This window comes from Tachypleus tridentatus, chromosome 6 (genome assembly GCF_004210375.1).
Source record: "Tachypleus tridentatus isolate NWPU-2018 chromosome 6, ASM421037v1, whole genome shotgun sequence".
NCBI lineage: Eukaryota > Metazoa > Arthropoda > Merostomata > Xiphosura > Limulidae > Tachypleus > Tachypleus tridentatus.
The window spans coordinates 51,986,810-52,008,852 of record NC_134830.1 but is presented as its reverse complement, the minus strand read 5'-3'; the positions used below and the strand labels follow the sequence as shown (position 1 = coordinate 52,008,852).

The window sequence follows — 22,043 nt, the reverse complement described above, 5'->3', positions numbered from 1 at the left end:
CGTGTGACTCGTAATCCGAGGGTCGCGGGTTCGCGCCCGCGTCGCGCTAAACATGCTCGCCCTCCCAGCCGTGGGGGTGTATAATGTGACGGTCAATCCCAGTATTCGTTGGTAAAGAGTAGCCCAAGAGTTGGCGGTGGGTGGTGATGACTAGCTGCCTTCCCTCTAGTCTTACACTGCTAAATTAGGGACGGCTAGCACAGATAGCCCTCGAGTAGCTTTGTGCGAAATTCCCAAACAAACAAACAAACAAACCTTCCTCGCATCATACTCAAGTTTGACTAAATTTTGTTTTTTGTTTTTTTTACATCTTTTAATTTCTAGTTCTGTAAACATAAATTATTTTATATTTTTTTAGACAATCATTTGAAATGCTGGCTGCCCTCCAGTTCTAGTACAATCTGAAAGTGCAAAAATCAAACAAAAAGTTCGTGCTACCTTTGTGGAAAATAGTTTCACAACAACAAAAAAGTATCACACACAAGGTAAAAGTTGCTTATTGAGACTAGTTTGGGTGTGAAATTGAAGACCATTAAAAACTTTCTCCATCGAATTATTATTAATCTCACCAAATTTTTTGAAGGTGGAGCAACTGTATAAAACACACAAAACAAAAACCACCATGAATTCAACATAGAAAAAATACTTATTATTCTTTTCAAAATAATTAATCTCCGTGAATAAACACGCTCAAAAATAATATTTGCTAAGCAAAACAAAGCGGAGGAACACAGTTCATGAGCAATCATTAGCAAAAGAGCGCCACAACAATCTCATCTACTTAAATTCATAGTTTCCCCTAAAACTATTCCAAACAGTGTCTGAATAAAGAAGAAAGTATACTATTTACTGTTTCCATCGTATGGTGTGAACCCATACATTATCTACCTGATTGTTATTTTTGTGTGACAAATATTCAAGCAAAAATAAATAATACATTAAGTATCCAGATATTGCATGTGCAATGACACCAGTAGCTCATTGGGATGATCTTCAACTGCCACATCCACCAGAAAATTGAGAAACAGAAGAATTATCCCGACAATGAATAATTTTCGTCTAATAATTCTATTATTGTGAGAACCTCAACAATAAATGTCTCATTCGATCACAAAAGAAGAGTTAAATCATTTGATTTGCAACTTGTCTCTATCAAAGAAATATGGGAACGTCTTGGCTCTTGTTTACAACAATGGAATTTATTAGCAGCAGAAATAAGTGTTTTAATTACTAAAGTCACCATCAGAGCTTTACTTCTCACTAAAGCATCTAAGATATTTTGTGTTTTTGTCCAAACGTTAATGCACCGATGAAAGTTATTAAACATCCTTAAAAATGGAATTTTTTTTATCGACTCATCCGAAATTAATCTTAAACCTTTTCAAAAGTACTAAACCATCGATTTCTGATGTTTATGCTGTGAATGTTATAAATAAGATAAACTTATCAAAGTATGCAAATTATACTCGAGGATATCAAATGTGATCGTAGATGGTACATATGTGGTGATCTAAAAGTCATTACACTTCTGCTAGGCCTGCACAGTGGGTATATCAAACATTACTGCGTGTCTGGAACAGTCGCGATGATAAAAATCGTTTCAAAAAGAAGTAAAGGCCAGTGATAGCGAATTTACATACCAGTGAAACAGAATATCGAGTAGTAACCTTTAATGAATCCTCAAAATGTGTTTCTACCCCAGTTAACATTAAACTGAGACTAGTGAAATATTTTGTAAAGGAGTAATGAGCAAAGATGGTTTCAAATGCATGCCTGACAATTTTCAAAAAATTAGTAAAGCAAACTTGAATTATCTTTGTTGGGCCACATTCGCAAAGAACTGATTGTTAATAATTTTCAAACAGGACTCGGTCGGAAAGAACTCATTGATTAGACACAATTCAAATTTGTTGTCAAAAATGTCTTTGAAATAACAGAAATATGCTATGATATATACGAGAACTACATGAAAATGTAGCCTAGAATGTTCTTAATGGAACCCTGCAATGACGGGAGATTACTGTTGTTCTTACAGCATAAAATTGAGAGCATGCACAAAAGATGCAACAATCAAGCAGATATTTTGTAACAAAAAATATGAATGTTTTGAACATAGCCTGAATGTATTTTCAGTATCTAAGCTTATTGTACTTATTGTTTTTAAACCAATATTGATATTATTAGTATTTTATATTTTCAACATTCTTAAATATAATAATCAGTGAATAAATAAATCGTTAAAGAAAAGTTATTTTTATGATATCTAAGCATGTTTTTGAATAAATCTGTCATAACTTGAAAACGAGTTGCACAGTAGTTTTTAAAACGATTTTAGAATCGGCATCGTCAAATTACTGAGAAACAACTGCATTTTTTGTAAGCAACAGAGAAATTTGTTGTTGCCTGCTGTTATTAAAGACCATTTTGTTTTTGTGTTTATAAATAATAGATTAAACACAAGTTAGTAGAAATAGTTGCTTTGGAATAATATTTTGTTTTTCCATGTATTAAGAGATTTTTTCATTAAAAAATCTCAAGTAGGAAATATTATGTATTGCTTAACAACTCTTTTTAGAAAATGTGTCGTTAAGATTTTTTATTAAATAAATCTTGACGTCATGACAAGTTGAGAGTAAATACCAAAACACCTTAGTCCAGTCAAAACAAATACTGAATGAAATGGTTTAAAATCTATGAGATCTCTCGAAGTGTCCACAATCCATGTTGAATCATAAAGGTACTTGGTCTGCTCGCAATAGGGTGGGATACTGGTGAGCCACAGGGACAATGATTCCAAAGGGAGGTCCCCTACCGATTAGATTTTCTTCACATTTGTAAGTTTCTGGAGGATCTCCTGTACCAAATAAGCCATAATGAAGAGCTCTCAGAAGTGGAAAAGGTTTCTGACAACAGATGCCACTAAAATCATCAAAGTCCACTGTCCACATCATGACTCCTCCATATCCTTGTTCACGAACCAATCTGGCTTTTTGGGAAAGAATTTCGGGGTCATCAAACCCAACCCACTGATCCTCACGATAGGCATAGGGGCCGGTAGCTCCAGAAGGATCTTTCACTTGCCTCCAAGCTTGGTTGTTCATCTTATCGCATATCTATAATAACAGATTTATATCATTAAAATCTAAATAGCCAAAGTTAATAATGTTTTTTTCTTAAAAGGGGAAACATTATTTGGACTCAAAAGCTTTTCTGGGAATTTTAAAAAACATTTTAATAACTAATTCAAAAATAAGGGTATGTTGACAATCGGAACTAACAGTTTTCTCTAAAGCAGCTGTATAAAGAGCTAGCATAATCATAATTGCACTGGGAGTGGCACATTGGTATATTAATGGACTAGCAGCGCTAAAAACCGGGTTTAATACTCGTGGTAGGCAGATCATAGATAGCCTTTTGTTCTTAACAACAAACAACAAATGCTCTGGGAGTCAATTACATTCAAAGAGAGCCACACACACAAAAAGAAGTTTGAATGGAATATTTGCTGTTTTACCAGATTATTTCTTTATATATATCTAATTATTGAAGTGTATTTGACGTTGCTAAAATGTTTTTAAGAGTATCTCAATTCCAGGTGAAAAGCAATATTCAAAACAGTAGAGTATAAAAGCAAATATGATAGGACTCAACCAATGAGATCATTGAGGGGGTAACTTAGTTCTCAACCTTTACCCGATAATGAAGCGCTTATTTGTATTAGGAATAGAGACTTCTGTATAACTATTATGGAAAGCTGTTATTTCAATTTTCAAATTCAATTATCCAAGTTAATATAGCATAAGATGCCCCCAATCGTCTTTGCCACCTCCATCCAGGTATGGAGACCGGAATGAAAAGGGCACATGTATCTGAAGACGGCTCATATGATTGTTGTTTCGAATTAAGCATAAAGCTACACAATGGGCTATCTGTGCTCAGCCCGCCACAGGTATCGAAACCCGGTTCTTAGTGTTGTAAGTCCGCAGACATACCATGGGGCTGGCTGGTATGGATATAAAAACTTTTATTAAAACAAAGTAGAGAACAACGTTTCGACTTTCTTAGGTAATCTTCCAGTTAACATTGGCATAAGTTCAGGCATAATGGGTTTCTCGTCATTACGAATAGAGCACATATTTAAAAAATGTAACCACATGATATTTCAGATATTAAGCGATTCAGATTTTACTTTTAAAACGTTTTCTGATGAAGATATGATCTAGATGCAACAGACAGAAGTTACCAGTCCAGTAATGCCTGCTTGAAGTTCCTTTACAACAACAAAGTTTTCAACGTGTATGCGACTTAACTTGTGAAAGTCAAAATAACTTACTTCTTTACAAAAGATTTAATATGTCTCGGGTCTTTTGTTGTTTCTTAGTCGTTTTTTCACTGCATGGTTACGAAATGTGCTTTCTGCTGAGTTGATAGAACACCAAATATTAGTAAAGCCAACACTGTGAATTCGTTGTGTTTTGAGTGTGCGCACTAAACTGTTTTGTACGTATCTAAAAAATACTACATTAAATAAATATTAAGTTTAATTGTTCTATCTCTCTTATCCCTTCCCTTAGTTTACAAATTGCTTAAAGAAAAATATTCAGAATGAAAGGAAAACCTTCAAATAAAGTAAATACCAATCTGTTTATGAATTTTATTCATCTAGTTTATTAGTCTTCAAACTATAAACTGCTAAGGTTCTAACAAACAAAAGCTAGGTATAACTAAGGTTCCAATGAACAAAAGCAGGTGTTTAACAGCTCCAAGCTAGATATAACTAAAGATCTAACGAACAAAAGTAGGTGTTCAACAGTTCCAACCTAGATATAACTAAGGTTTTAATGAACAAAAGCAGGTGTTCAACAGTTTCAAGCTAGATATAACTAAGGTTCTAACAACTGAAAGCAAGTGTTCAACAGTTTCAAGCTAGATACGACTAAGGTTCTAACAAGTGAAAGCAGGTGTTCAACAGTTTCAAGCTAGATATAACTAAGGTTCTAACAACTGAAAGCAAGTGTTCAACAGTTTCAAGCTAGATACGACTAAGGTTCTAACAAGTGAAAGCAAGTGTTCAACAGTTTCAAGCTAGATACGACTAAGGTTCTAACAAGTGAAAGCAGGTGTTCAACAGTTTCAAGCTAGATATAACTAAGGTTCTAACAACTGAAAGCAAGTGTTCAACAGTTTCAAGCTAGATACGACTAAGGTTCTAACAAGTGAAAGCAGGTGTTCAACAGTTTCAAGCTAGATATAACTAAGGTTCTAACAACTGAAAGCAAGTGTTCAACAGTTTCAAGCTAGATACGACTAAGGTTCTAACAAGTGAAAGCAGGTGTTCAACAGTTTCAAGCTAGATATAACTAAGGTTCTAACAACTGAAAGCAAGTTTTCAACAGTTTCAAGCTAGATACGACTAAGGTTCTAACAAGTGAAAGCAGGTGTTCAACAGTTTCAAGCTAGATATAACTAAGGTTCTAACAACTGAAAGCAAGTGTTCAACAGTTTCAAGCTAGATATAACTAAGGTTCTAACAACAGGTGATTATTATCTCAAGTACATTCTCCTGTAAGAAAATCATCGCTTTTTTTTTCAATTTTATTAATTTCCCGGTAGAACAGCGATAAGTCTAGGGACTTGCAACGCAGTGTACCCAGCAGATAACCCAATCTGACTTTTTTCTAAAACAAACAACAAACAGTTATATAATAATTGCGTACCTCATAGTACGCCAGTATTCCAATTTCTTTAGTCAATGGTCCGGCTTTACCTCCACCCGTACTTGGAGCACCTATTCCATTTACGTTAGAACTGGCCAAGGTGAAGCTACGGCCGTAAAATGGGGTTCCTAGTACCAACTTATGTGGTGGAGCTCCTTTCTGTACCCAGTAGGTCAGTGAAAAGTTAGCACTGAGAGGATTTCCTGGGTTCTGATAAAGGGGGGCCACGTGACCAGTTATTTTTTCCCAGGAACCATGATAATCGTACGCCATAAGATTGATGAAATCAAGATTATTAGCAAGTGTTGGTACATCGTAAGCGTTGTCAATAATGGTTTTGGAAGCAGACACGGCCGCTGTCAAAAGGAGAGCTGGCTGGACTTGGTCAAATGCCTCTCGTAATTCTCGAACAAAAGTTGCAAAGTTCGAACGATCATTTTTAGGACCAGACCCACAGGAGGACTGCCAACAGACAGGAAACTCCCAGTCTAAGTCTAGTCCGTCAAAATGGTGTTGTTGTAGGAAGGAAATAGCATGCTGGATGAAATTCCGTCGTTTCGTTGCACTGGCAGTTAGACGAGTATATTTGTCACCCGCTGAATCCGTCCACCCTCCTAACGCCAGCAAAACACGAAGTCGAGGATTTCGGTTTTTCAGTGCTACCACTCGTTCGTAAAAATTATTTTCTATATCAGCCCAGCTGTCGAACGGTTTTAGCGTCAATGAAGAACTATCCAACGTAGCGAAGGCGTAGTTGATGTGGGTACAGAAGGTGGGATCTATATCCTCGGGTAGAAATCTTCCTCCAACACCTCGGTACCAGGCCCAATTAGTGAAATAACACACCACCTTCAGTTTGTTGTCTCCTAAAAGTAGAACGTTAAAAACATGAACAAAAGTCGTCTGTAAAACTTTATAAGACAGGTATTCCAGACACAGATCAAGGTGGTTAATTTAGGGCATTTCATCACAAATGAGGGATAACTTAGGTGTGAGTGTTGAAGGAAGGGGTCAGTCATTTTTGACTGACAAATATAGCCTTGCTCACGTTTATAGGCACTTCTCATCGAAAATATCAATTAGGCAAATGGTAAATACGCGGATACCAGCACGATGGCATTTCAAATAACTTGATCTGTTTATTCAGCCAGGCAAAGGACGCCCCTTGTATAAAAAATTGTACTTATCTTAATGGTACAGTATCTGATTACTTATAAGATAATTAAAAATTGTTAATTCACAAAGGGGAGATAGGAATCGTCGAAAAAAATGTACAGAAATAAATTTAATCAAAATGCAAAAATTGTATTTTAAAGCTCACAATTAGGTATTCTAAAACGATAAAAAGCTAGGCTGGAAATAGTATCTACGTTATTTTCTTAAGTTACAAATCCCTATTTTCACTCCATGTTTACACTACTTATTTATCTTAATGGAATAAAAATAGAAATTTAACGCTATATTTTTGTGCGCTAGCAGTAACAAGCGTGGGGTGCATGTATATCAATTTCATTGTTATTACTCATCATGATTTCTAGTAGCCTACCCTCAAACTGAAATTATTTTAGTTGATCATTGAGACCCTGGGCGTGATCAAATACATCAATTGAAATGGTTTGACCTTCTGGACCTAAAACTACAATTAGATATCAAATCGGCAAAGAAACGATGAATCTATGAGTGAAAAGGTTTTAACTGAAAAAAGCAACGACGTATAAACTGAATGATTTTATGAGCCGCGTCTGATAACAATGTTTTGATTACAGTACTGATTTAATAAAATGTCTGTGATGATACATGTGTAATAATGTTTAACATTGATGCCTGTTTGTTTAAACTTTGGGGTATGCCTTCCCCCTATAATTCTGTTGAGAACGTTTCAAGAGAGAAGCGAATGAAAAGACGCGTGAAAACAACTGGAATAGTTTTTCAACTCTGTCACAAGGAACATCCAAATGACAAGATGTTGAAATGGAATTGTTTTTCAACTCTGTCACAAGGAACATCCAAATGACAAGATGTTGAAATGGAATTGTTTCTCAACTCTATGATAAGAACATTCAAAAAACATCTTAGATAACCCTTAACAAGTCTCAAAATTAACTGTGCGAACAGATAACTATTCGTTTATTGTTAAGTGCAAAATTACACAATAGAGCATCTGTGTTATGCCCACCAAGAGTATCGAAACCTGATTTTTAGCGTTACACATTTTCGGCAATACTATTAAGCCATTAAGTAGAGGTGAGGGGGAGGCAACAGATAACGGATTAGGGGCATCAACGACCTCACTGCTTTGTAATAATCCTATCTTCACCGTATAGTATGTAACACTTTTACTATTTTTTATAGATACGACAACATTTAAGCTTCGATTGGTAAACTGGGATTATTTTGGGACTTGAAGACCAGAAACTTTTGTGCTTGCTCCAATTTTCTAGGTAATTTTTGATTAAACGTTTCGTTTACTAACGCTGACTATATTATTCATGATATTAAAGCAAATGTCGGGTCAAAAAAAGAAAATAAGTTTATCATATCATATTAAAATAAACCTGATGAACCTCTAACGCCTTTAGCAGACGAACTTATTTATTATATATATTTGTTTTAAATTACCAATTAATGTCGATTTCAGATAAACACACCTTTATATTTGTTGATGTATATTTCTATATATATGTTGATATGTATAGAAAACTCTAAAACATTAGTCTTCTATTTTCCCTCTCCTTTATTAATTTCTTCGACCGGTTTCGTGACTCCAAAGGTCACTCTTCAGGGTATAATTTTAGAAAGAACCTATAAAAAACATACAAGTACTACTCTTCACTTAAACGTAAATAATTACATGTATAAATAAGATTATTTATTTATGCTTGTGTTATAAATTCTCAGTAAAGGTATATTCTGAAAATTGACCTTTAAAGTTACGAAACCAGTCAAAGAAGTTAACAAAGGAAAGGAAAAATAGAAGTATAGTATTTTCTTATATTTCATCGTTATTGTTCCAATATGAGTCAATAAGCTTAACATAACATTCCCTAAGCAGTTCTAGTTTTTAAGTGAACAAATCACACTTTAATCCACCTACCACATTGTTGCAATAAATTTTTCGCGGATTGGAATCCTCGCCACACCAAACATTTTCGCCCTTTCAGTCATGGGGCATTATAGACGGTCAATCCCTCTATTCGTTAGTAAAACACTAGCTCAAGAGTTAGCGGTGGATGATGATGACTAGCTGCCTTCTCTCTAGCCTTACATTGCTAAATTAGGGACAGTTAGCGCAGATAACCCTCGTGTAGCTTTTCGCAAAAGTAAAAACAAACAAACAAACGATAAAATTTTGCTGTATCGTTTACTATATAGATTTAGGTGTCACAGACGACTGATTACCTGAAAGTAAGGTGACAAGTATGCGGTGGTTAGATATGTGGTGAAACTACTTTTTTTACTTTATGTATATATAACACAGACACGTGTTACTATAAATGGCATAAAATCAGTTCATTTGATTTTGAATTAATTATTAGAAAATGATTTAACTATTTTATGTACATTAAATAATATCTTGCATTTGACTTAACTGAAAGTGGCAATGAATTCTTTGTATGCATAAGTTTAAAGTCAGTGCAACAGGAGTTGTTGTTTAAGCAGAATGTTATACAATAGGAATTGAACATCGAACTGTAGTGTTGTAAGCTTATCAACTTCCCGTTGAGCTACCTGAGAGGGCCCGGCATACCCAGGTGGTTAGGGCACTTGACTCGTAACCTGAGGTTCGCGAGTTCGAATCCTCGTCAGACTAAACATGTTCGACCTTTCAGAAAGAAGTAAGTTATTATGTCACGGTCAATCCCACTATTTGTTGGTAAAAGAGTAGTCCAAGAGTTGGCGGTAGGTGGTGATGACTAGCTGTCGTCCCTCTGGTCTTATACTGCTAATTAGGGACGTGTAGCGTATATAACCCTCGTGTAGCTTTGCGCGAAATTCCAAACAAACTAAAAACTAATTACCTTTTATCTTGAGATTGCATTTCTTCCGACTGATATTTAAAACGTTGTTGTAATTTATTATTTTAAAGTATTGTTTTACCAGAGGGAGTTTCATGTTAAAGTTTGGAATTTTTCACAAAAATGTAAACTCCTCTTATTAGATTATATAAAAAAAGCAAGTTACGCTATAGATATCTTATTAATAAGCCAGTAATTGTGTTTAGATGATTAGATTAGTGAATTCGGTTTGATTTTGTTGTCAGCCAACAAGACAATTATTCCAGCTTTAAAGATTTCTGAGTTTCGTTTTGGAAGAAAAAAAGTGTTAAAAGTATGAGAAATGGCAATGTTGTACGTACGAGATCAGTTACCACGTAAGTGAAATTGTTGTATTCGTATTTACTGCGAAGTTAGTCCTACGTAGTGGGTTCGCCATTTTTCTGAACAGTAATAAAGTAATAATATATTAACTTAAATAATGAATGTAGTGTTATATAACATTTACCCTAATTTTGTTTCCTGTGATACAAATAAAACTGATGAAAAATTTGATTTCAGCAACTTAATTCAGTTTGCACTACAACATTTATAATCAAGCAGTTTTTAAATATACTTCACAAATAGCATCTTGCCACATACTAAGTCAGCCCTAACAGCCCTAGAAGGTCTCGTTAGCATTGGATATAATAGATGTAGCCTGGTTGACACATCATCATACACTAATTACCTTCATTTAAAAGTTACACATAATAAGCTAACTTGTATAACTTGAAATTCAAGAAAGGAAATATTTTTGTTAACATTAAGTAAACAGGTATTTGTATTACATTTTACCGAATAACAAAAAGAAACTGTCCAAAAATGTAAACTGTTCCGATAAAATTATATACAGCTATCAAAATCATAAAAAACTCAATACAATGAGGAGATTTCCCTGGCTGTTTTGTTAATCCAAATAATAAATTTTTTTTATTCAATTTGGGATATCTATCCCCCCTACGAAATATTTTGAATTTACAGTTCATTTATTCTGATAATGCTAAACTTTGATTGCAGTGCTATTGTCGCTAATACCGGACGCTTAACGTTTGTTGTTTTTTTTAACTAGGGCGGTATGTTCAGTTTAATCCATTCCATATTTAATCCGATGTCTTATTTGATAACCAGGCACACACAAACGCGATACAAAAGAATGCATTCTAAAGCGTGGAATGTCTCATTTTAGATGGTATAAAAAATAGGTTAAAATAGCAGCATATAAAACAGGTTTTTGTCTTGAAGAACGCAATAGAAGCTTCAAATGGATTCCAATGTACATGCTCTAAAGCGCTTAAGTAACTAAGGATCCAAAAATTACTTATCCTGGAGACGGTAATCATTCTTAATGAAATAAAAACATTAGTTTTTACCTTTTTCCTAAATCACATTTGTAGATGAAAACGCTAAAACAAATGCTCTGTGAGCTAAAATAAATCAGTTGAAATGTGATGTGTCAAGAATTGCTGTGCGTTTCTTTTGTTTATCTATTTTAACCTCTCACCCTCTTGAAATTTGACAACTCCTACCTTGCGAATCCCAATTTTATTTACTGACAACTACTGTTTATGCTAATAATGTAGCTATAATTAATGATCATAAAATGCAAATAGGTAATTTATCTGGTTATATAAATACCTGGAGGTGGTTTTCTGGTACTTATTGGGAGTGGAGTCCTTGTAGTACTGACTGGTCTAGACGTTGAGGTAGAGACTTCACATTGAACATTTTGGGGCCAATCACAAACCAGCTGTGCATTATTCCAGTGTAATCCAAAAGGGCAGTGTTTTCTGTGCCACCTTCCATGGTCGCAGTGGTAGTAATAAGCGCAGGAGTCAGGGTCATTCTTGAAGCTTCCTTGGGGGCAGCCTGATACAGAATTTAGTAATACCACATCAGACTTAAGATCAACTTTTACCCAGTTTTAAAATCTTGTGTTACATAGATAAAGACCGAACAAAATATAAGTAATATTTTATGTTTTGTCTCTGTCAAAAGTATCCGAATTTTGTTTTGAATATATTAAGCACTTCACCATAACAAGTTTATAGTAATGTATTTATATATTTATAATGTATTGGCGTGTTAGCATGTTAAGGATGCACTTAGGCGTCAAGTATATTAAGGAAGTATTGGTGCTGACATAATCAAAGCTGCATAAGGTTGCTTGGATGAAAGGAAAAAATGACTCACACAGCCTAATTTTAAAGAAATAATTTTATTATTTTTTTCAAAACACTAAACCAAATATAATAAGCATAAGTTATCGTGATAAACTGACTTTTATGTGTTTTGTAAGTTCCATTCTGTTGTTTTTTTTATGTCCTGTGGTAAAGCTCTGGTAATTTAGATGAGAAATTGTGTGATACCAAAAGATGTTCTCAATATTTTATGTCGTCAGTTTCTTAGCGTGGATAGTAAGTGGTAGTTCAAATTTGGAACGGAGACAGGTTCCTTAGTAGTATATAAACACAAATGTTTAATCATTACCAGTTTCATGCTATAAACATGTTATAACAATTATTTGCATTGTTAGTTTAAGAAGGTCTAGGACTAATCTCATTCTCCAAACTTCGTGTGATGTTATTGAGATTATGGCTGAAAATACACCTAACAGTCAAATATCGTATCTACGAAACAAAACATTCTAGACAAGAACTTTTAAACAGTATATTAAATTAGTTCATTACTGAGTCAATTTTGTTCTTATCTGTGTAAGTAGCTTGCTTTGATCAGAAGCTATGTTTTTGTTTCATAATTTAGCCGTGTGTATTGTTGTTTGACAAAATGGGTGTTTGAAGTCAAATGATTAACGCATTGATTAACAATGTATGTAATATAGAATAAGAGCTGAGCTAGAGTAGATTATTTTCAACTTTTGAGTCTGTTAATCGGTGGGTAAGTTCGTCGTACGTTGCTGTGAGATGGTTGCTTGTGTCAGTTTGTACACTTTGTATCTGCCATTTTGAGACACAAGAAGTAATGTACGTAACTTGAAATTATCAAATAAGTAAAATGGTTTGACTTTGAATTCAGGCCAAATAACGAATCTTTAGTTAAGATGATTTGTGGAACCTGTAGTCAAAGAAGGGTAAACTGTTTTCATTGTAATATAGTCTGAGAAAAACCATTACAATTATGTTAATCTGTTACATGACAACAATAATAAAAACGTAGTATAAACCACATTTAAGAAGGAAAACAAAGCGAAAAAATAAGACATTAGCTCCTTCGGCAGGTGTACCTGCTCTCTTTAGGAATAAGAGCAGGTACACCTTAGATATTACCTTAATATTTATGAAAATTCTAAACGAAACTGAGCTTCATAAAATAATATTATATAGATAAAAGTATGAATTAAAGTGGCTTAAAGTGATAAAGTCACCCACAGATCTTTGAATACAAAGTTTAAATTTAGAATATTAACTTTAATCGGTAACTTACCTGAAAAGGGACCTGTTGTAACAGATGTTCTGAGTGATGTTTGCACTGTATTTGGTGCAGAGGTTGTTGTGGATAGTGTCATGGCACTTGACGACAGTGGAGGACATTGAACCAGATTTTTTCGGTTACAAACGTTTTTTTGTTCATCGAAAAATAAGCCGTCCGAACACTGTAGACTAATTCTCGTCCTACCTATACATACATAATAGCGAGAACAGTCTGTTGGATTAACAAAATATTTTTCCCGAGGACAAGACGGGGAGTTATCTTGAAACAGCAGCTGAGTCGATGAGCACACTACGTTTTCAGGCCAGTCACAATTACCTGTATTGTCATTAAAATAGAGGCCATCTGAACAATGCACATGGACGGCTTTAACTCCTTTACACTGGTAAAATCTGGAACAATCAAAAGGATCTCTGAAGTTTCCATCACGTAAACACTGAAACTGGCCGTATGTGGAGTCTCCACCTGAAAATGTGGTAACAAAAGATTGGTTATGATTTTGTTTAAAGAGAATGGAAGCTCAAGAACTATCTATATCCAATAATGTGTTTGTTTGTTTGTTTTGAATTTCGCGCAAAGCTACTCGAGGGCAATTTGCGTCAGCCGTCCCTAATTTAACAGTGTAAGACTAGAGGGAAGGCAGCTGGTCATCACCGCCCACTGCCAATTCTTGGGCAACTCTTTTGCCAACGAATAGTGGGATTGATTGTAACATTATAACGCCCCCACGGCTAAAAGGGCGAGCGTGTTGGATGTGACGGGGATTTGAACCCGCGACCCTCAGATTACAAGTCGAGTGCCTTATCAATGTGTGATAATAATGAAGTAAAATCATTTTTACAAGAAAAAGTTACTCTTATTCTTTTGGTCACACATTGATGAACAACTATACCAGCACACGTTCCAGCTAACAGTAACAGTGAACAGTCACAACAGTACTGAATAAATATAAAAATGTTATAAAATAACTTGCTTTGAGAATTAAAATCAATATTTATAAACATTTATCATGTATGTGATTCACTATGTTTGATCACAAAAACGACTCTTTGTATTTTATAGTTTGAATTACCGGATTACTCCATTTCTTTTTAAATCATGGCCAGGTGGTTAGGATGCTCGAGTCGTAATCTGAGAGTCGCGGGTTCAAATCCCCGTCACACCAAACATTATCGCCTTTTCAGTCGTGGGGGTGTTATAATGTGACGGTCAATCCCACTATTCGTTGGTAAAAGAGTAGCCCAAGAGTTGGCGGTGAGTAGTGATGACTAGCAGCCCTCCCTCTTGTCCTAAATTAGGGAGGCTAGTGCAGATAGGGCTCGTGTAGTTTTGCGCGAAACTGAAAAACAAACAAACATATTTTTAATCAAAAGAACGACCCCCACTTTGTATTTGATAGTTTAAAGGAATAATAATATTTAGTTAATTTTAATTTGAAAACTTGCATTCATGTGGAACGTGATATTAGGTTTTAATTGCTATTCGAAGATGTTGAACCTAATCTTAGCTAAAAATAACAATTAATAACGTTAACATTATAATTTATATTGGATAAACTTTGTGTTCGATTGTTTCAACAGTGAATATGATAAATAATGGTATTTGATTACTCATATAATACACATATTTCCTAAATTATTAACTGATTTTTGTTTACATTTCGAAACGTATCCACAGAACTTTAACTAAAAATCGAAACAATATGAGTGATAGTTTAACTTATTTTCTTTTAATCCAAGTAATTATTTTATCTCACCAAAATAAACCAACATTAAAATACTACAATTAAAAAAGGATATACCCCTGAGGGTCCAGCGATAAGCCTGTCTTATAATACTAAACGTGGTTTCGACAACTGTAGTATGTACAATACAAGTAATCCTTATTTAGCTTTGCACTTAATGTGTGTGTGTTTTATTATAGCAAAGCCACATCGGGCTATCTGCTGTGTCCACCGAGACGAATTGAACCCCTGATTTTAGCGTTGTATATCCGTGGACTTACCGCTGTCCCAGCGAGGGACTCGCGCTTAATAACAACGGGAAGGAGTTAGATCTTAACCTCTGACTTTAGGGTGTCATAGTAACTTTCACCTTTAAAATGTTATAAATACCTTTGTCTTTTTATTTTTAAGTGCATATAAATGGAGTAATTTGGGGAATTGATATGCCTGTTCAAAAATTACTATCTTGTGTAGTTACTTAAATTTTCAGGGTAGGGAATAGGCCTACAGTTAATTTTAATAATTTTAAAGTCAACCAATGGCATTTAAAACATAAACGTTCCCTCCGGTTAGTTACAACCCTAAAATTTAGGGTTAGATTACCCTCTGCGGACAAAGCATTTTGTTTGAAGAGAAGCACAAAGATACACAATGGACTATCTATCTATGCTGTGTCATTATGGGACAAACATAGTGCAGATGGATCATTGTGTAGCTTTACGCTAAAATACAAAAGCACAGAAGAAAAAAAGATTCATGTGATTCACTGACACTTGAAATTCTGTGAAGGCCTGCTTCAATGCGAAATAATTGTTTTTTTTTCGTAATTTATGGCCCCATCATTTATCTAATTTACTTACTGTTACGTTTTCTCAGGCTTGCCACAAATATCTCCCTGAAGTGAGCGCAAAAGAACTAGGAAAGTGAGTTTAAAAACACAAATCAAATCGTCCTTCTCAGCGACGACAGAATCCTGAAAACAGTTCTGATGACAGTTTGGTTTTAACATAAAATTATCAGCACTGACTGAACAGTTATAGTAAGCGTGGTAAACACAGTGATGTAGTTTCATAAAACAGTGGTTCTGATATATTCAGTGTTAAAGTTTTGACTATAAATATAATAATAAGACAGATCAGAAAATGACGATGTGCCCAACTGTGTGAACTAAAAACAATCTTTGATATTTCATTTTCTTCAGGAGATAAATAAATATTTTTTTTAGCTGTACACTTATTTCATTCTATATAAATAGATTTAAAAAGACTTAAAACATCAAAGCATGCCAACTGACTTTTAAAACATAGCAATGCCGAGAATAACAGTCCACGAAGAGCAGCCATTATACGAAACGTTGGATAACTCATGTCTTCTCAATGAGTTGAAGCTTTTGTCACGTTTCTTGCCTAGTGTGGAAAAAGGAAATGCTTTGAGAAAAACAAATTCATATCATAATAAATGAAATAAGTTATATATCCTGTCCTGAAATTTTGTTTCTTGAAAAACAAAAATACCATATTTAGTTCCAAAACACACCAAGGATTTCAATTCTCTTCTAACATTGTAAAAACTGGATACTGGTTTCTCTTAATATTATTAGGCTAAACTGTTTGAATGGTGAACAAACTAGCCGTGTAAGTTTGTTCGAACAATAACAGATGTAATTCTTAGTAATATGTAAACTGAAGATGAATGATATGTTTATACGTTGAACAACTCAAATAGTTTTAAAACAAAGATATAATAAAGTAAACATTATTTTTTGGAGTTGACTGATCTAATTAAACAATGGGTAAAAACCTAAGTTACAAACCTGACTAAATGTATTTCTTTTCGGTTCCAACAGTAAATGGTTACGTAGAAACCAGCTATACTCTGTGGATCTTAAGATTGTGGTTTATTTATATATAGCCGTGGTTCCGGTGCCATTGACATTTAGTGGAATATCTTGGCCTTCACTCTTTCCACTTTCAACTTTCCGTCCAGATTATTCAGGTTCTTATAAATTCTAATAATGGTATTTCCTCTCTGCGTGTGCCATTCTTTAGTAACCATGTACTTACACAAAGTGTCTCATCTAAAAATCCGCCCAACGATGTCGTCTCAGGGGATCGTCCATTTTTTCATCTCTGGTAAATTATCGTGAATTTAATGGCACTGTCTTATTCAGAGGCTGGAATATTAAAACTGTCTTATGATTTCGTGATGACAAGAAACCCACTTGAAGTAAAATTGTATTATCAAGACGGTTTGTTTGTTTTTGAATTTCGCGCAAAGCTACTCGAGGGCTATCTGCGCTAGTCGTCCCTAATTTAGCAGTGTAAGACTAGAGGGAAGGCAGCTAGTCATCATCACCCACCGCCAACTCTTGGGCTACTCTTTTTATCAACGAATAGTTGGATTGATCACCACATTATAACGCTCCCACGGTTGGGAGGGCGAGCATGTTTAGTGCGACCGGGATTTAAACCCGGACCCTCGGATTACGAGTCGAACGCCTTAACACGCTTGAACATGCCGGGCCCTCTCAAGACGGCTGGTATGAGTAGTAGCACTTTAATTAAAATAAGGTACAGAACAACGTTTCAACCTAAGTGCTAATACCTATACCAGCCGTCTTGAGAACACATTGTCTCGTGATTTTTATACGTTTAGGATAAAATTATCCATGATAGATTCAACAACAAATGCGATTATAAAGATGTTTTTAAGGGCGTAAATGTATCGCGAAGCAAATAGCTCTTTCCCCCATCTCGGTATATCAGCAGTAAGTTTACGGAATTACAACGCTAAAATTTGAGGTTCGATTTTCCGCGATGAACAAAGGAAAGAGGGGCCCATTATGAGATTTGCGTTAAAAATGAAACAGGGCAGTACCTAGATATTTGAGTACCTCATTGATACAGCAGTAAGTCTTAAGGCTTAGAAAGTTAAAAACCTGGTTTCGATACCTGTGGTAAGTACAGCAGGGATAGCCCATTTTGTATATTTGTGCTTAATTAGAAACAAACGAAATATTATCATCCAAGAAAGTTAAAAAAAAGTGAATGATAACTTATCGATTACATTTCATAAACTTTTGGTATCTAAATCTGAAACTACAGAACTTAACTAAATCTTACTTTTGCTGTCTATTTTTATGATTAAGTTTGAGAGAAATCCAATTAAAGAGCTTTGTTTTGTAGAATTTCGCGCAGAGCTACTCAAGGGCTATCTATGCCTTCGGTAGCCATCCCTAGTTTTAAAGTGATAGACTAGAGGGAATACATCGTGTATAACTCCTTATCAAAGGGCCTGGCATGGCCTAGCGCGTTAAGGCGTGCACTTCGTAATCTGAGAGTCGCGGGTTCGCGCCCGAGTCGCGCCAAAACATGCTCGCCCTCCCAGCCGTGGGGGCGTTATAATGTGACGGTCAATCCCACTATTCGTTGGTAAAAGAGTAGCCCAAGAGTTGGCGGTGGGTGGTGATGACTAGCTGCCTTCCCTCTAGTCTTACACTACTAAATTAGGGACGGCTAGCACAGATAGCCCTCGAGTAGTTTTGTGCGAAATTCCAAAACAAACAAACAAACAAACAAACCTTATCAAAGAAAAGTGGGATCAATTGCAATATTATAACGCACTCCTGTCTGAAAGGGCGAGTGTATTATGTGACAGGATACAATCCCGCAATCAGCGGCTTGCGAGTAGGTTGCTCTAACCACTCGACCATGTCAGGACCTTATTTTTGCATTCATTGGGGGCTATTGAATCCAAAAGAATTTACCTATCGGTGACTGTTATAACTATTCTTGTTATTATGTTACTCCCATCTACATAAAGCCCGGCATGGCCATATAGTTAGGGCGCTCGACTCGTAATCCGAAAGTTGTGGGTTTGAATCTCCGTCACACCAAACATGCTCGCCCTTTTAGCCGTGGTAGCGTTATAATGTGATGATCATTCCCACTATTCGTTGGTAAAATAGTTGGCAGTGGGTGGTGATGACTAGCTGCCTTTCCTCTAGCCTTACACTGCTAAATTAGGGACAGCTAGTGCAGATAGCCCTCGTGTAGTTTTGCGCGAAATTAAACACAAACCCATCCACATTAATTAATAGATCGTGAAACAGTTTATTAATTGCATTTTTACGGCAAATATCAATTGTTAACTAAGGTTTTTAATAAGCCAATAACCCGCCTTTCAAATTTTTCTGTCAGTAATTCCACAAATCACGAACGTGTACATTTTGTAGACTTAGAAAGCGAGTTAAGTTTTTCATTATTATGATCTTAATTTTGGCATTACCAATTCTGTATTTGTTTTCGAACAAAACCACTGTAGATCATCTGTCGTGTCTACCGTGAGGAATCGAATCAGGAATTTTAGGGTTCTAAATCTGTTAACTTACCACTATTCCACCAAATTCGCGCATGGAAGAGATTTTTTTCAATACATACATGGAAAATTTCGATAACTTTCATACATTTTACATTAATTAATTATTGCTGCCAGAATATGTCTAGTGCTTGCGATACTCCTTGAAATCACTTGCTACATCATATTTAAAAAAAAAACACAACATTTTTATTAATTATTTACTTACTACAAAATCGAAATACTCCAACGGTCCCAATATTGAGTATGCGCATTTCATAACGCACATATCGCCCTACAGGCAGGTGACCTAAACTAAACAGCTTTATTTAAGCTGACACAAACAAGTCGTAACTAAGTAACCTCTAAAATTTCTCTTGTGAACTTTGTGGAATGATAAATGTCAAAGGGAAGTCTCTTATGTCATTCCAAGAAGACGAAACAGAAAGATCTTATAATTACTGTTTCCTGCTAATCTTGTTTCAATACAATATCTCCTACCAGTTTCTAAACTAGTTTCCATTAAATAAATATGTCAGCGTTTCTTTTCTTAAGAGTTTTTCATAAAATTAATTAGAAGGTTTCATGTTTGATTGCGTACAGCTTGAAACCTCGTACAATTCTTCGGACGAAGCACAGATAGTCCAGTGAGTTGCTTCGTCCTAAAATAAACTTGAACAAACCAATCGTAATTTTAACTTCTGATTTAGCGTCTTAACGAGAGTAGATAAGCTTTACATTATTTGTTTGAGTTCCTTTTACTTGTCCTTTTTGATTAAAACCAACCTTCACCGTAGTTCATATATATATTTATTTTGTGTACAGATTAAATTTTTCTTATATTAAATAGTTCAATTGCAAATGAAGATCCTCCCCAAAAAACAATTCCTCGATAAACTACAATCTTAATATAAACCGAACATGAAAACGACGTTTGTGATTACGATGTTGCAGCCATGTTGGACGGTCTTAAGGTTTAATAAGAATATTAGTATACCGTTTTAAAATATTTCTGTTTGTGGTTGACAAACTGAGGAACTCCAGGAGTTCCCCTCCGCCGGACGTTCCACAACTAGCAAACATTCCAAGAACTGAAGAGGAAGACATCTTTAAGGGCATTCACTTTTCACCAGGCAGAACAAACTCCCTAAGAATCGATTAATTTATGCAGGACACCATTCTTGTGCCTTACATCAAATGTTGTTATTTAAACGTTTTTTGTTTTCTCTGTTCGTTCGTGTGTTTTTTATTTTATTTTAGATGTTATCCAATATAGCAACACTAACTGAGAAATGAAGTTATTATACTGAGTAATGTTTATGTTTCCCAGTTAAATGAATTATTCACAAAATATTTTAAGCGTAACTGTCATAGTTTTTATCACATAAGACTCCATCTGAGAATACACTTGCTTTTAATAAAATTATTTGTTACACAGACCAGTGTTTTCAAACCGATGGTTTATGAACTTCAGGGGGTTCGAGAGTTAACTGTGAGAGGTTGGAGGGAAATATTTGGTATCTTTATCATTTTCCACATTTCTCATTAGTATTCTAATTTTCTTCTAATCATAGAAAAGGAACTGACTGCTGTAGAATCACACTTAGCGCTACGTCTCTCTTCTGTCGAGCTCAAAGTGTTTGTTTTGAATTTCGCACAAAGCTACTCGAGGGCTATCTGTGCTAGCCGTCCCTAATTTAGCAGTGTAAACTAGAGGGAAGGCAGCTAGTCATCACCACCCACCGCCAACTCTTGGGCTACTCTTTTACCAACGAATAGGGGAATTGACCGTTACATTATAACGCCCCCACGGTTGAAAGGACAAGCATGTTTGGTGCGATTGGGATTCGAACTCGCGACCCTCGGATTACGAGTCGAACGCCTTAACACATTTAGCCATGCCGGGCCAGCTTAAAGTGATGTGTTATTCAAAACAAAATCAAAAGTCGCATTAGTTTAAATAGTTTTGTTTTAGTCATGTTTCAAGAGCTATATTTCAGTTTTACTGGATGCTAACTGTAAACTGGTGATAATCTCAGAGATTGAGGTTTTACTGTAAACGTGTTACATACTGTGTATTACAGAAACCTTTTATTTTCATTTCATTTTACAAAACTTATCACTGCTTAAAAGGGATTCGCTGCGAAAACTGTTTTCACTCGAGAGATTCGCGAAGAGAAAAAAGTTGGGAAGCGTTGGCATAGGTTATAATAGTAAAACTGGAGGTTCAATCCCCATGTCGGATATAGCGAAGATAGTTCTTTGTGTTGCTTTGAAGTGAAATAAACAAGAAATCCTATTTTTTGTATTTATAACTAAAAAAGACTGTAAACTGATGTGCCTGGCATGGCTAGGTGGTTAGGGTGCTCAACTCGCAATTTGAGGTTGCATGTTCGAATCCCCGTCACACCAAACATGCTCACCCTTTCAACCGGTGGGGCGTTATAAAGTAACGGTTAATTCCACCGTTCATTCGTGGTATTTGGGCTAATAATGGGTGTTGAATGTTCTATCAAAATACATTTAATTTTAATATAAAGAAAAGATCTTTCTATCTGTCTCTGATCCAGACGTAACTACAAAATCTACAGCGTTTTGTGGCATGTATTTCAGTATAAGTCTGAAAGAGTAAATTTTCATAAATATTTTGCTCCTTCGTATTCATACGCAAAGCAACACAATGGACAACACGTAACTAATTCCGATTTTTAGCATCATAAGCTTTGAAGTTTATCACATGTTCCTCTGAGTTTCAAGAAAGAT

General features: G+C 35.2%; 1 protein-coding gene across 1 annotated transcript; it reads right to left on the bottom strand.

Moving 5' to 3' along the window:
- Positions 1–2,662: 2,662 nt before the first annotated feature.
- LOC143252497 (chitinase-3-like protein 1) lies at positions 2,663–16,329 on the bottom strand. The gene is made up of 5 exons (XM_076504720.1): positions 16,219–16,329; positions 13,196–13,666; positions 11,390–11,620; positions 5,718–6,583; positions 2,663–3,113 (listed from the first exon to the last, which is right to left on the bottom strand). The coding sequence occupies exons 1-5, from the start codon at positions 16,289–16,291 to the stop codon at positions 2,730–2,732; spliced, it is 2,025 nt and encodes a 674-aa protein (XP_076360835.1). The 5' UTR covers positions 16,292–16,329; the 3' UTR covers positions 2,663–2,729.
- Between the last annotated feature and the right edge of the window lie 5,714 nt (positions 16,330–22,043).

Bases quoted from the DNA above. Each gene is read 5' to 3' on its own strand.
- LOC143252497 (XM_076504720.1), bottom strand. From the start codon at position 16,291: ATGAGTTATCCAACGTTTCGTATAATGGCTGCTCTTCGTGGACTGTTA. The intron at 11,621-13,195 runs GTAAGTTACCGA...ATTCTGTATCAG, and splicing joins TACAACAGGTCCCTTTTCAG to GCTGCCCCCAAGGAAGCTTC. The intron at 6,584-11,389 runs GTATTTATATAA...TTCTACTTTTAG, and splicing joins TACCAGAAAACCACCTCCAG to GAGACAACAAACTGAAGGTG.